The 15494-nt window shown below is 45.9% G+C and overlaps 1 protein-coding gene across 1 annotated transcript in view; it reads left to right on the forward strand.

The window, feature by feature from the left end:
- TKFC (triokinase and FMN cyclase) overlaps window positions 1-15494 on the forward strand; it is a 42837-nt gene that overhangs the window by 6410 nt on the left and 20933 nt on the right. The window contains exons 2-4 of the mRNA XM_088454511.1: window positions 3329-3367; window positions 3603-3792; window positions 6207-6317. Of these exons, the coding sequence (XP_088310637.1) occupies window positions 3362-3367; window positions 3603-3792; window positions 6207-6317 (307 nt within the window). The 5' untranslated portion in view covers window positions 3329-3361. The remainder of the gene's footprint in view (window positions 1-3328; window positions 3368-3602; window positions 3793-6206; window positions 6318-15494) is intronic.

Here is a 15494-nt window from a genome sequence, read left to right on the forward strand (position 1 = left end):
CATATAAATAAGGAATGAATACATACCAATAAGTGTTCAGTTAAAAAAAATCTAAATTTAAAAATTAAACACAAACGTACACAAATACTTTGTATTTTCGGAGCTCAAAACATAGAGCAAATTTCCAATAGAATACATATATAAATGTTACAGGTCAATTGACAAAATAAGATATGTGTCTCATGGGTTGAATTCTGTGAAGCTAAGTGATGATTCATAAAAAAAAATAATAAAATAAAATATCCTTTGAATGTCCATAAAATAAAAATATATTTAGTAAGCTATCTGCTGTACAAAAAAATAAGAGTACAGTTAAAAACTGAAAAGTTACTACTGATGAAGCAGTGTAAATAAATAATGTGACTTCCAGATGTGTGAATTGGCAGAAAGGGGTTCATTAACCGTGTATGAAGTGTGATATTAATTGCAAATCCATGACATAGATTAATAATTATTCCAAGCACCAAAGGTGACTCAGAAATGCAGATGAAGTAATGCAGTTGTTTTCCAGGTCTCTCTACTTTGTATCCAGTCACTACTAAGCTATCATTTCTAGGAATAACCATAATCCTATTCACACCATTAACTATGCTACAAACTTTGCACGTACCCAACATAACCAAAACTGTTAATGTCCATGTTTCCTGCTTTATAAATGCTGTAATTGATTGCCAGTTTGTAAAGTACCCAGAATGCACCATGGTCAGTTACACAACACTTGGCAATTTTTATACTTTGAACGAAGTGTAAAGTTCCACAGTCGCCGCTGCTTAATAGACATCCCTTGTGTTACATGTGAGTACCTAATGACAGTATTCTATAAGTATTCTTTATTACTGCTCAATGGGTGTGTACCTACTCTGTCAATCATTGTACATCCTATGTTACTGTGCCTCCTGTGCTCTCAGTTTCCAGACAATGTGCTTTCTGTGCTAAGGGCTTTGTGCTGTTCCTGTGTCCTGTGTTAAGCACCTCTTCTGTATCATGTGCTACATCTGTCTCTGCCACTGCACAACCTTTATTTAAAGCTACCTATGGCTGTGATTCTTGTGTTGAGACACTCCTTTTGTCATTGTGCCTCCTCCCTTCTGTCGCTGTGCCTCCTGTGCTGCGTCACTCCTGCCGCTGTGCCTCCTGCACCAAGACCCTCCTGTTGCCTTGCCTCCTGCACAGAGACCCTCCTGTCGCCATGGCTCTTGCGCTAAGACCCTCCTGTCACCGTGCCTCCTGCGCTGAGACCCTCCTGTCGCTGTGCCTCTTGTCCAGAGATCCCTCTGTCACCCTCCATCCTGCGCTGAGATCCCTGTCACTGTGCAACCCGTGCTGACATTCCTCTGTCATTGTGCCTCCTGTGGTGACATCCCTCTGTTCGGGCCGAGATCCTTACTGTCACTGTGCCTCCTGTGCTGAGATCTCTTTTCCACTGTACATTCTTTGTTGAGACCTTCCTGTCACTGTGCGTTCTTTGCCGAGATCCCTCTGTCACTATGTATCCTGTGCTGACACCCCTCTGTCACTGTATATCCTGTGCTGACATCCGTCTGTCACTGTGTCTCCTGTGCTGACACCCCTCTGTGTCTCCTGTGCTGACACCCCTCTGTCACTGTGTCTCCTGTGCTGACACCCCTCTGTCACTGTGTCTCCTGTGCTGACACCCCTCTGTCACTGTGTCTCCTGTGCTGACACCCCTCTGTCACTGTGTCTCCTGTGCTGACACCCCTCTGTCACTGTGTCTCCTGTGCTGACACCCCTCTGTCACTGTGTCTCCTGTGCTGACACCCCTCTGTCACTGTGTCTCCTGTGCTGACACCCCTCTGTCACTGTGTCTCCTGTGCTGACACCCCTCTGTCACTGTGTCTCCTGTGCTGACACCCCTCTGTCACTGTGTCTCCTGTGCTGACACCCCTCTGTCACTGTGTCTCCTGTGCTGACACCCCTCTGTCACTGTGTCTCCTGTGCTGACACCCCTCTGTCACTGTGTCTCCTGTGCTGACACCCCTCTGTCACTGTGTCTCCTGTGCTGACACCCCTCTGTCACTGTGTCTCCTGTGCTGACACCCCTCTGTCACTGTGTCTCCTGTGCTGACACCCCTCTGTCACTGTGTCTCCTGTGCTGACACCCCTCTGTCACTGTGTCTCCTGTGCTGACACCCCTCTGTCACTGTGTCTCCTGTGCTGACACCCCTCTGTCACTGTGTCTCCTGTGCTGACACCCCTCTGTCACTGTGTCTCCTGTGCTGACACCCCTCTGTCACTGTGTCTCCTGTGCTGACACCCCTCTGTCACTGTGTCTCCTGTGCTGACACCCCTCTGTCACTGTGTCTCCTGTGCTGACACCCCTCTGTCACTGTGTCTCCTGTGCTGACACCCCTCTGTCACTGTGTCTCCTGTGCTGACACCCCTCTGTCACTGTGTCTCCTGTGCTGACACCCCTCTGTCACTGTGTCTCCTGTGCTGACACCCCTCTGTCACTGTGTCTCCCGTGCTGACACCCCTCTGTCACTGTGTCTCCCGTGCTGACACCCCTCTGTCACTGTGTCTCCCGTGCTGACACCCCTCTGTCACTGTGTCTCCCGTGCTGACACCCCTCTGTCACTGTGTCTCCCGTGCTGACACCCCTCTGTCACTGTGTCTCCCGTGCTGACACCCCTCTGTCACTGTGTCTCCCGTGCTGACACCCCTCTGTCACTGTGTCTCCCGTGCTGACACCCCTCTGTCACTGTGTCTCCCGTGCTGACACCCCTCTGTCACTGTGTCTCCCGTGCTGACACCCCTCTGTCACTGTGTCTCCCGTGCTGACACCCCTCTGTCACTGTGTCTCCCGTGCTGACACCCCTCTGTCACTGTGTCTCCCGTGCTGACACCCCTCTGTCACTGTGTCTCCCGTGCTGACACCCCTCTGTCACTGTGTCTCCCGTGCTGACACCCCTCTGTCACTGTGTCTCCCGTGCTGACACCCCTCTGTCTCTGTGTCTCCCGTGCTGACACCCCTCTGTCTCTGTGTATCTTGTGCTGCTGTCACTGTGCTCTGACGGAGAATCTGCACCTAGCATGGGGCTGGTGCACAGATGGTGGCGTATACAGATGCTATATGAGCATCTATAGATACTCAAAGTGGGAGTCTCAGTCCTTGCACATGCAGACGCACGTATGTACACCAGGGAAAGGCTTGTAGCGGTATTAGCATAAAGTCACAGAAGCAATATCATCAGAAGATGCACACACGGGCACTGCAGTGTCCAATTCAGAATCAGCCTCACTGTGTCCTCATGAAGTCTTAATAAGTTATTATATTATATAACACTTTGTTGTTTGTGTATTCACCTAGGATACATTCGTGCTGCCCAGAGAAGACTACAGTATGGAGGTTTGTAACTAATAAACATGATATGTCTTCCCATTATTTCTATTTATAGACCATCTCTGTATCTCTCACTTTCTGGTATTGAGTATGTCGCCTGCTAAAGATCACCTCCATAGTAATGTGACCTTTTATCTATTTCTTCATATAGTCCCTTACCATCCATTGCTCTGCCCCCCTCTCTGCCATACTGTTGCCTTTCCTGTCCTGGGTAGACTTCTGTGTCACTTTCTCTCCCTAGGTCAGTAAGAAGCTGCTGAACTCTATCCCTGGCTGTGTTGATGACGTTCTGCATGGCATCGCATGTTGCTCCCCAGGGCTACGTGTATTGCAGGGTCACCGTGTCATACTACGTGCAGATCTGGATCATATAAAGGGGCGTGTGGCACTGCTTTCTGGAGGGGGTTCAGGGCATGAGCCAGCACATGCAGGTAATGTGCTTGTCATAAGACTGACCAGACAATAACATAGGTGCTTGTCACAGGACAGACCACAATGACATAGGTGCTTGTCAAGGGACTGACCACAATGACATAGGTGCTTGTCACAGGACTGACCACACGATGACATAGGTGCTTGTCACAGGACTGACCACACGATGACATAGGTGCTTGTCACAGGACTGACCACACGATGACATAGGTGCTTGTCACAGGACTGACCACAATAACATAGATGCTTGTCACAGGACTGACCGCACGATGACATAGGTGCTTGTCACAGGACCGACCACAAAATGACATAGGTGCTTGTCAAGGGACTGATCACACGATGACATAGGTGCTTGTCAAGGGACTGACCACGATGACATAGGTGCTTGTCACAGGACTGACCACGATGACATAGGTGCTTGTCACAGGACTGACCACAATGACATAGGTGCTTGTCAAGGGACTGACCACACGATAACATAGGTGCTTGTCACGGGACTGACCACGAGATAACATAGGTGCTTTTTTTAACTAATTTGGAAGGAGCAGATCAAAGGCAGAGGCGTGGCTACAGCCGCAGCGCTGATAGAGAAAGCTAAATGCCTCCACCCGCTACACTGACTGACATCGCTCAGTGTCAGTGGAGGACAACCCCTAGGACTACCCACCCTAGTTTTTCTGACGCCGCTCGCCCGCCAGTGTGCCCGTCCCCTGACCACGTGATAACATAGGTGCTTGTCATGAGACTGACCACACGATAACATAGATACTCATCACGGGACTGATCACACGACAACATAGGTGCTTTTCACAGGTCTGACCACGCAATAGCATAGATGCTTGTCAAGGGACTGACCACACAATAACATAGGCGGTTGTCAAGGGACTGACCACACAATAACATAGGCGGTTGTCAAGGGACTGACCATGTGATAACATAGGTGCTTGTCAAGGGACTGACCACAAGATATCTTAGGTGCTTGTCAAGGGACTGACAACACGATGACATAGGTGCTTGTCAAGGGACTGACCACACGATGACATACAGTAGGTGCTTGTCATGGGATTGACTACGATGACATAGGTGCCTCTCACAGGACTGACCACACGATAACATAGGCGCTTGTCAAGGGACTGACCACACGATAACATAGGTGCTTGTCAAGGGACTGACCACACAATAACATAGGTGCTTATCAAGGGACTGACCACGTGATAACATAGGTGCTTGTCAAGGGACTGACCACGTGATAACATAGGTGCTTGTCAAGGGACTGACCATGGGACATAGGTGCCTATCACAGGACTGACCACGATAACATAGGTGCTTGTCAAGGGACTGACCACTCGATAACATAGGTGCTTGTCAAGGGACTGACCACACAATAACATAGATGCTTGTCGAGGGACTGACCACGCGATAACATAGGTGCTTGTCAAGGGACTGACCACTCGATAACATAGGTGCTTGTCAAGGGACTGACCACACAATAACATAGATGCTTGTCGAGGGACTGACCACGCGATAACATAGGTGCTTGTCAAGGGACTGACCACGTGATAACATAGGTGCTTGACAAGGGACTGACCACACGATGACATACAGTAGGTGCTTGTCATGGGACTGACCACGATGACATAGGTGCCTAACACAGGACTGACCACACGATAACATAGGTGCTTGTCAAGGGACTGACCACACAATAACATAGATGCTTGTCAAGGGACTGACCACGCGATAACATAGGTGCTTGTCAAGGGACTGACCACGTGATAACATAGGTGCTTGTCAAGGGACTGACCACGTGATAACATAGGTGCTTGTCTTGGGACTGACCACGATGACATAGGTGCCTATCACAGGACTGACCACACGATAACATAGGTGCTTGTCAAGGGACTGACCACATGATAACATAGGTGCTTGTCAAGGGACTGACCACACGTTGACATACAGTAGGTGCTTGTCATGGGACTGACCACGATGACATAGGTACCTATCACAGGACTGATCACATGATAACATAGGTGCTTGTCAAGGGACTGACAACACGATAACATAGGTGCTTGTCAAGGGACTGACCACACAATAACATAGATGCTTGTCAAGGGACTGACCACACAATAACATAGGTGCTTGTCAAGGGACTGACTACGTGATAACATAGGTGCTTGTCGAGGGACTGACTACGTGATAACATAGGTACTTGTCAAGGGACTGACCACGTGATAACATAGGTACTCGTCAAGGCACTGACCACGTGATAACATAGGTGCTTGTCAAGGGACTGACAACACAATAACATAGATGCTTGTCAAGGGACTGGCAAGCTTGCTCATTGGATTGTCAGTCCCATAAAAATGTCCTATTATTTTTTCAATCAATTTTCTTTCAATTGTTTCCAATATTACAGGCTACGTAGGTCATGCAATGCTCACTGGAGTTATCGCTGGCCCGGTATTCACGTCACCGCCAGTCGGAAGCATTGTAGCTGCAATTAGGACAGTAGCGCAAGCAGGAGCAGGTACAGTAACCTCTCTTTGGGGGAGCTATATCAAACCTTCTAAAGAGGAGAAGTGTATGTGTTTCCCACTACAACCAATCGGCTTCTAGCTGTCATTTCTCTAGTACATTCTATAAAATGATAGGTAGAAGCTGTTTGGTTTCTTTAGGCAACTTCTCCACCGGTCCTCTTTGGAAGGCTTGATGCATCTCCCCCTGAGCCTATCAACGCACTACTTTAATACTTGTTATCATTGTCTTTATTTTTGCTCTTTATAACTTTTGTGCCATTGATCACATTTCAATTTCCTCACAATAGAAAAATGTAACTGACAAACTTTAGTTTGTTTGGTAACTTATTTATTTCTATGTTCCATGTGGAAATTAATGAAGTCATTAAGATTGCGTAACTGCTGCTGTATACACCGACCAGCAGTTCCTGTACCCTGCACTGTAGACAAAGTGGTAAAAGAAGGGGGCTATGCCAGAGGTAAAATGATTTAGTTTCATTGATACAGGGTAGAAAATGTACCTTGATAAAGAAACCCACCGACATCAATGTTTTTACCACTAGTACAACGCACAACAACTGGTTCCATTGGCCCCTTGGCTACTCATGTTGTGGCAGTGTTGCTGTTTTCTGAAAGTTACCTTCTCCATTGAATGTGTTTAAAGCAAGTTAAACGGAATGAGGTCAATGTTATAGCCACCCATAACGTCCCGGAACAAGAGTAAAATTACAAGGTAACAACCGCATGTCAGCTGTGTTTCCAATAGCATACAGTTTCACTGACATTTGCACTTGTGTTATTAAAACACAAGTTGGGACCCAGCCGAAAAACGCTGTGGTGGTGGTGGAAATAAATGACCCATAATAGCACTGAAACTGAGAGAGAGATGGAAAGAATAGGAAGCAACAGGGGTACAGAGATACAAAGCTCAGCCCTTCAGCACTGATCACAGCCCCTTCATTATACTAATTGTGGGGCTGATTCAGCATTGCACGCGTGTGCAGGACCCAATCTGCCAGTGTACAAAACCTGTGCGGCGGGAGCTTAATGGAATGGGGTTTCCATGGCCTAGCAGCTGCAGCCTCATATCACCAATGCTAAGCGTCGGATGAACTGGAATGGAGATTGTGAGCCAGGTCTTCTTGTCCAATATCAGTGCCTGACAGAATGAATGGGCACAAATTCCCACAGAAACACTCCAAGAAGATTAGCTTCCCGCAGCCGCCTAGTGGGCATTTCTGACTGGTCGCATCAAGGCCAGTCTGGCGTGGTCGTATCTGATGGTTAAATAACATAATTCATGCTGAAGGCATGCATCTATACAGGGTGATGGTATTCGTCTATACAGGGTGAAGGTATGTATCTATACAGGGTGATGGTATGCATCTATGGATGCACACAGCATGCATAAGGTAGCAGCCCCCAGCACTCTACATCTGCTTTCCATATTCTGAAGGTATGAAACATATGAATACATTGATAAGAACATAAAAACAACTTACATAGCTGTCATGCTGGTAGTACAGTAGGGACCGGTATGAAATCCTGACGCCGGCTTGTAAGTAACATAACCCCCCCCCCATCTTACCCCTAACCCTCCCTTAGGGGTGCCTAACCCTAAAACTCCCGGGGTGGTGCCTAACCCTAAGTCCCCCCCCGAGGGTGCCTAAACCTACTAAACCTAACTCACCCTTCCTGCTACCTAACCCTCCCCCCTAGGGGTACCTAACGCTAATCTTTCCCCCTCCCCCAAAACCTAACCCCGCTACTTTCCCTAAACCCAACCCCCCCTTCCCTGCGGCTAGCACTAAGAACACCCCAATATTACCTCGTTCGGGCTGGCGTCCTTCGGCATTCCGACATTGGGATTTAGATAGGCGTCAGGATTTCGACGGCTATCTTAAATTTACTGTCGGGATATAGACCGGCGGCATTTAGGGCCTCATTCAGAGGCGGTCGTAGGATGCAAGCGGTCGCTCTGAAACAGGGCGGCCGCTTGCATCCTGAACGGTCGCCTCCATGTCGGTCGTTAGGCTGTCTCGTCAACCTTAAGCCCCAGGGAGCTTCCTGCACTGTTTGAGCAGGAAGCTCCCCACTGACATCACTGATGTCAGTGTGGACGCCCACAAAACGGCAAGCGTTCCGAAAGGAACGCCTCCGTTTGGACGGGCACGCCCCCTGCCCGCCCAGCAAACGGAGCGAGCTGTCAATCCACATCGACAGCTCGCTCCGTCTGCTTCGAGCCCGCTAACGACGGGTTATCCGTCGTTAGTGGGGGCTCGCGCATGCGCACGACGGAGCCGTCTCCGTCGTGCGCATGCCCTGTGGACCAACATCGAGTCGGTTGCGAGCGCTCAGCGCTCGCGACCGATTCTGAATAAGGTCCTTAGTCCTCTGGTCTATAAGCATCTTGTACAGTCAATAGAGAGGCATGTTGGTAACTAATCCATGTTGGTAACTAAACTAACTCTTTGAGGATCTCAGTGTACTGAACAGTTACCAGCCCTGAAAGATACAAAAACTCTCATCCACAAAAGTCCAGGAATGATGATGTTCGTCCGTGCAAGATGACGTTTTGCCTCTTTCTGAGTTCCGTTTTTTTGGAGGGAAAAATCCGAACACCACGTGCAAACTCGAACCTATCCGAGCCTGCACATCCCTAGTTCATATGCCTTTGTAGGAACTGGACTTCCTTTATAGTGTTACAAGGGCTGTTACAGGAATACTTTGCTGGTATATCTAAATAAAGTGCTGTGCAGTGTGAGGTCTTATCTATTAGTAGTCTACAAGCCCTCTATTTTGTTACTATTATTACTATCTCTCTGGAGCTTGCTATCTGGAAAATGTTCCTGCGTTAAACACACTGATGACCTCCATCGCTCCTGTTATGATATGATATATGATATTTACAAAATGCACCGCAATCTGCATTGATTGTGATATATATATTGCTGATTATCACTAGCTCTCATTATTCTTCCATCGGATTACTGCCTGTATCATTATGGGTCCTAAACCTCAGAAACCTCCCCCAGCAGTTCCTCTGGTAAGCTTCTTTTAAGCCGTCTCAACCGTCTAAAACAGGCCCAGCACAAGATAGGAGCTCTAAACAGCTGTCTGCTCTCAGTGCACCTTTTGACTTTTCTCCCCCTTTGCTGACACAACAGAGCAATATGGCGGATGATGCCCCCCTTACAATGGGATCCATAAAGCTGCTGTTGGCATCTTTTAAAGCAGATATCACTGCCGACTTTAAAGCTGCTCTACAAACGTGCCAACGATCGGTTGATGATTTGGGAACTTGCACTGATCATGTACAAAATAAATTAGAGGAAGTGGTTAATCGCACAACGAATTGATCAACCAACATGAGGAACTTCAGGCAGAAGTTCCTCATGTTCCTCATGTCTCACTCAAGAGCAAGGTGGGGGACCTCAAAGACAGGTCCAGACGCAATAATATTAAAATCCGCGGTGTTCCGGAATCAGTCTCCAATGCGGAGCTGAAGAAGTATGCAACAGAGTTATTTATGAAGTTGCTTCCGTCCACCTCGATTATCGATTTCCTCCTGGATTGCATTCATCGCCTACCCAAGGAGCGTACCGCTACCCCTGTAGCCTCTAGAGTCACCTTACTACGTCTCAATTATTTCCATGTCAAAGAATCTATACTATGTGCCACTAGGCCATCAGAATTCTCTACTCCGAATCTTGGTGACCTCCAAATATTCGGGGACCTTTCTGCGGCTACTTTGGCCCTCCGAAGATCCTTTCTACCTGTCACCAGAGCCCTCCAGAAAGCGGATATTCCTTCTCGTTGGGGATTTCCCACCAAGTTGCTGATAAGAAGAAATGGCTCCATTAACGTTATTTCTTCCCCCGAAGAGGGTATACAGCAGTTAGTATCCTGGAATATACAGGACATATCATTGAGGTTACCAGGCAATCTGCGGATCGAAAGGGAATGGTAGCAGGCAGCCTCATCAACATGATATACTTTCATATTCGCCTCTGTTCACCTTTTACTACAATTCTGTTGTCCTAAATTCATGTTATATTTTTAGGGGGAGGGGTTTCTATGTAACTTAATATACACATGAGCGAGCATGCTCTGTAGTAGATTGCGATCATTGTTACGGATACTAACCTCTAGCGTATTGTTTCCAATGCCTTCAACCACTGTTATTAGAATTTAATTGTTTTTTCTCCCGCAACAACTGTGGAAATGTAAATTGTAATGTGCCTTAAACTTGATCCTAAAATAGTTATTCGCTCATTCCTACTACAGAGGATAGTTAATTATTTTATGGTTTCTCTTACTGGTTTAATGTATTATCTAGTATACCACTACTTTCGGAGTAGCTCCTTTTTTGGCCGTATGGAGACTCATAACCCCCTATTAATTTTAATACGCAGATTGATAACAGCCCTTTAGTTTTCCTGGGACCAGGAAATATAGGGACAACGTTTGTACACTATCTTACGTTGTAATTTGTACTACTTTTTTATTCTTAGGTATAGCTGATTTTGAATGATGGAGGTTCATATCCTCCGCCACATACTCCCAATGTGCCGCCACTGGTGGCGGTCTTTTGTAGTTCCTTTTAGGTACTATTTTTCCTGTTAATAGATAGTGAATACATACATAATATGTTTAATAATCCCTTTTTTCTATTTTTTATTTTTCTTTCTTATTTTTTTTTTCGGTACACTGATCGATATATTTTTTTGTATTATGTTTATATGTGCAATGGTCCTGTTACTGTTCTTACCCAATGGTTAAGGTTCTCTCACTGAATACTAAGGGTCTCAATTTCCCTAATAAGAGGAGATTGGCTCTCAAATATTTTGCCAAAACTAAGGCTCATATCGTTGCATTACAGTAGACCCATTTCCTCATCTCTTCCCCTCCCCAGTTTTCTGATTCCAAATTTCCTAAATGCTATATGTCTAATGGACCCTCTAAGAAAGCAGGGGTCGCAATACTTTTCTCTAATTCTTGTAACTTTGTTATGCAAGACCAGATAACAGACCAGGAAGGCAGATATTTAATACTCATAGGTCTTTTAGATGATAAACAAGTGACAATTGCCTCAATATATTTCCCAAATACCAAACAACCCAGTTTTATTAGGAAATTCTGTGCGACTCTCCAATCTTGCAGTAAAGGGTCAATTTTGATTCTGGGAGATTTTAATATGGTTCTCGATCCCTCTCTTGATAAATCATCTGTTAAAATCGCAACTCACTCAAGACCACTCCCACCTGTTTAAGCCTGTTTTATGTGAATACGATTTGTATGATGTATGGAGAGCCAAACAGCCAGGTGAAAAAGATTACACCTTCTATTCCCAAGTCCATAAATCTTATTCGCGTATTGACTTGGCCCTCTCGGATAAATGGACACTTCAATTTATCACTCGAACCTCTGTATTGCCAGTCACCTGGTCCGACCATGCAGCGTTATCTCTATGTTCGGATATTACTCGTTCCAGAATCCCTCCTGGTCCCTGGCGGTTGGGTGAACATCTTCTCCTAAATTTAGACGCTAAACAAACTATAGCCACCTACCTCTCGTTATTTTTGGAGACTAATGAACCAGAAGATACATCCCTATTTACATTCTGGTGTGCTTTAAAAGCAGCGGTAAAGGGATCGGCCATTCAAGCCGCAGCGCGTATGCGCCAGATGCGTCACTTCAGGCTGATATAGAATCTCGACTCTCTGACCTAGAATTTAAACGTAAGACGGACCCGTCTAATAGTAAAATTTATCGTTAGCTCCTTAAAGTCCAAGAGGAAAGGAATGCATTAGCACTGAAAGAGTTTCAGAAGTCCCTATTCAGATTAAAGCAAAAATGTTATGTTCAGGGGGACAGGGCAGGACGTATGCTTGCAAAAAAATTAAGAGGTAAACGAGCGAGGCAAGAACATTTCGGATTCTTTCTCTATAGCTGATGCCTTTGCTGAGTACTATACCACCATGTACAATTTACATGCAGATTCTGAGGTCCACCAACCATCGAAGGTTGATATAGCAAACCTAACCTGCCTTCGCTAGATCCCGACACGCTTCGCTCACTTGAACAACCATGGTCCAGAGATTGAATCTGTTATTAAAACCCTTCCATTGGAGAAGGTCCCTGGTCCTGGTGGATAAGGGGCAGCACAGACGGTGTAATGGTTAGCATTACTGCCTCACAGCACTGAGGTCGTGGGTTCGATTCCCACCACGGCTCTAACTGTGTTTGCGCAGGTTTCCTCCAGGTGCTTCGGTTTCCTCCCACATTCCAAAAATATACTGGTAGGTTAATTGGCTCCCTACAAAATTAACCCTAGTGCGTATGTGTGTGTGCATGTGATAGGGAATATAGATTGTAAGCTGTCCTGGGGCAGGGACTGATGTGAATGGCCAAATATTCTCTGTAATAAATAAAATACACCAATTCATGTTACAAAAATTTCACAGATTCCTTATCTCCACTTCTAGTTCAGCTGTTTAATGAGGCTTCCAGGGTGAGATCTTTCCCAAAAGAAATGCTAGAGGCGAGGATCGTAGCATTTCCTAAACCAGGGAAAAATCTGGCCTTACTACCTAATTATCATCCAATTGTGCTCCTTAATACAGATGTCAAAATCTATGCTAAATTATTATCCAGGTTGGATTTGTTCAAGGCCGTCAGTCTTCTGACAATATGAAACGATATAGTGGATGCCTTCTCCGAAATAGACCAGCCCTTTTGTTGTTAGCATTAGACGCCGAGAAGGTACTTGACAGGTTACACTGGGGGTATCTTCATGCTGTTCTTCGCAAATTTGGTTGTAAGGGTCTAGCACTTTCATCGATAGCGGCATTATATTCCAACCCTTCAGCCAGAATTTTTGTTAACAGTATCTTGTCATCAGTATTTCCAATTACTAACGGTACACGGCAGGGATGTCCTTTAATAATAATGTTCGCATTAGCGATTGAACCTCTAGCGGAAACTCTACGATCTCACCAATCTATTCAAGGTCCAGTTTTATTTAATCAGACATATAAAATCAGTTTGTTTGCGGATGATGTGACCCTCACGAACCCTGCTATATCTCTACCATACTTGCATTCAATACTAGAAACCTACTGTAAAGTATCTTATTATAAATTAAACGGATCCAAAACCGAAGCTTTGCCTATTCATTTCTCTCCGACAATGATACAATCTCTAAAATCAGAATATTCATATTCCTGGCAAGAGAATAGTATCAAGTATCTTGTTATTCATTTAACTCCCACTACTAATAATTTAATATCGGCTAATTATTTACCCCTGTTGTGAAGTGTTACATCATTAACAACTGACTGGATGCTGCGAAATATATCCTGGTTAGGTCGCATATCGGCCATAAAAATGGCGATTCTACCGAAAATTCTATATTTCGGACAATCCCTATATTGGTCCCCAAAACAATTCTTAATAGGTTTCACACAGTATTTATTAAGTATATATGGAAGGGCAAGAAACCTAGATTAGCTAGGAAGACTTTGTCTTATCCAAAATCGGAGGGGGGATTAGTTTACCCAGATTTACGATGTTATCAACTAGCTACAATGATTTCCCAACTTAACGCATGGGTTACTCAGGTGAATCCAAAATCGTGGGCTCTCTTGGAGTGTAGTATGATTTTCCCATTCCCTCTTACAGACTGTCTATGGCTTCATCGGTATCGGTGAGGGCTTTGGGAAGGTCAGTGTCTGTTTTCAACTCCCGTAGAGCATGGCTTGAACTAGCCACAATAACATCGGACATTGGCCCTCATTCAGAGCCGTACGCTCTGAGCAGAGCGCACGCTCTGAATGAGGGCCGGCCTCCATAACTATGGAGCGTCCTCCTGGACGCTCGTATAGCTGTGGGTCACCACCCACAGCCTATACGAGCGTGCAGTTTGATGGCCGCGATGGTCGTGACCATCGCGACCATCGAAACTGCGAGCCGCAGCCTGCAGTTGAGGTTTTCAACCGCAAGCCCCGGAGTGATTTTGGCTCTATCAGAGCCAAAATCACTCCCACTGACATCACTAGTGATGTCAGTGGGCCGGCTTCTGACGGGAGGCGTTCCCGTGGGAACGCCCCCGTCAGGGAGGCACGCCCCCGGCACGCCCACCAAAGGGGGCGTGCTGTCAATCAACATCGACAGCACGCCCCCTTTGATCAGACACAACGAGCGAAGGAAAGTCCTTCGCTCGTCGCGTCTGGCGCATGCGCACGACGGAGCTCCCTCCGTCGTGCGCATGCGCAGAGCACAACATCGACCCACTTGCGAGCGGACAGCCGCTTGCGAGTGGGTCTGAATCAGGGCCATTGTCTTTCCCTCTGCTAACTTTTCCCTTGAGGGCCTAGCTACCTTGATTCTGAATCTATCTTTTGACACTTGGAAGGCCCGAGGAATCTTTACCTTAGATGACGTAACTGCCCCTGATTCCTTGTTATCATATACCCAGCTTCCGTCATTATTTTCTCTCCCTTCCAGAGACTTTTACCTACAATTGAGACATTGGCTCGGTAGTATTATTCCCTCTCCACATATAGTGCAGAGATTACCCAAATTTCTCATTGATCGATTGTGTAAGATTGGAGGCAGAGGAGATATTACTTGGTGGTATCTATATTTAACTAACCCTCACAAATTCACCAAATTTAAATCTTTATTGAAATGGGAAGTAGATCTCTCCTGTATAATACCTGAGGTAGACTGGCATATCATATTTCAAACTTGCTTTAATCTTTCTAAGTGTATTACCCACATCGAACAGTTTTATAAACTGCTTCATAGTTTATATCTCACACCGGTACTAATGTATACTTTTTGGCCCTCCCAATCCAATTTGTGTTGGCGTGACTGTGGAAATGTGGGCTCTTTGATATGAGGGCACAACCAAAATATATGGTTCAAAGTGTTATGGTCATCAGTGTTTGACCTAATCTCTAAAATCTAAATGTTTCTATACCACCTCATCCATTAATAGCTTTATTCCTTCTATATCATGGTGGCTAGCCACTAAACTGCTGTTGGCACGACAATGGCGTACGCCTTATATTCCCAGTTTAGATGCTATTGAGAAAGAGGTGCAATCACATTGTAAGTTTGACACAACGGGAGTATTTTACTCCTCCTCTGCCTCCAGTCCTCCTATTAGATGGTCTGAATTT

The sequence above is a fragment of the Taudactylus pleione genome, unplaced genomic scaffold, assembly GCF_031769625.1.
Source record: "Taudactylus pleione unplaced genomic scaffold, aTauple2 ptg000619l, whole genome shotgun sequence".
NCBI classification, from domain to species: domain Eukaryota; kingdom Metazoa; phylum Chordata; class Amphibia; order Anura; family Myobatrachidae; genus Taudactylus; species Taudactylus pleione.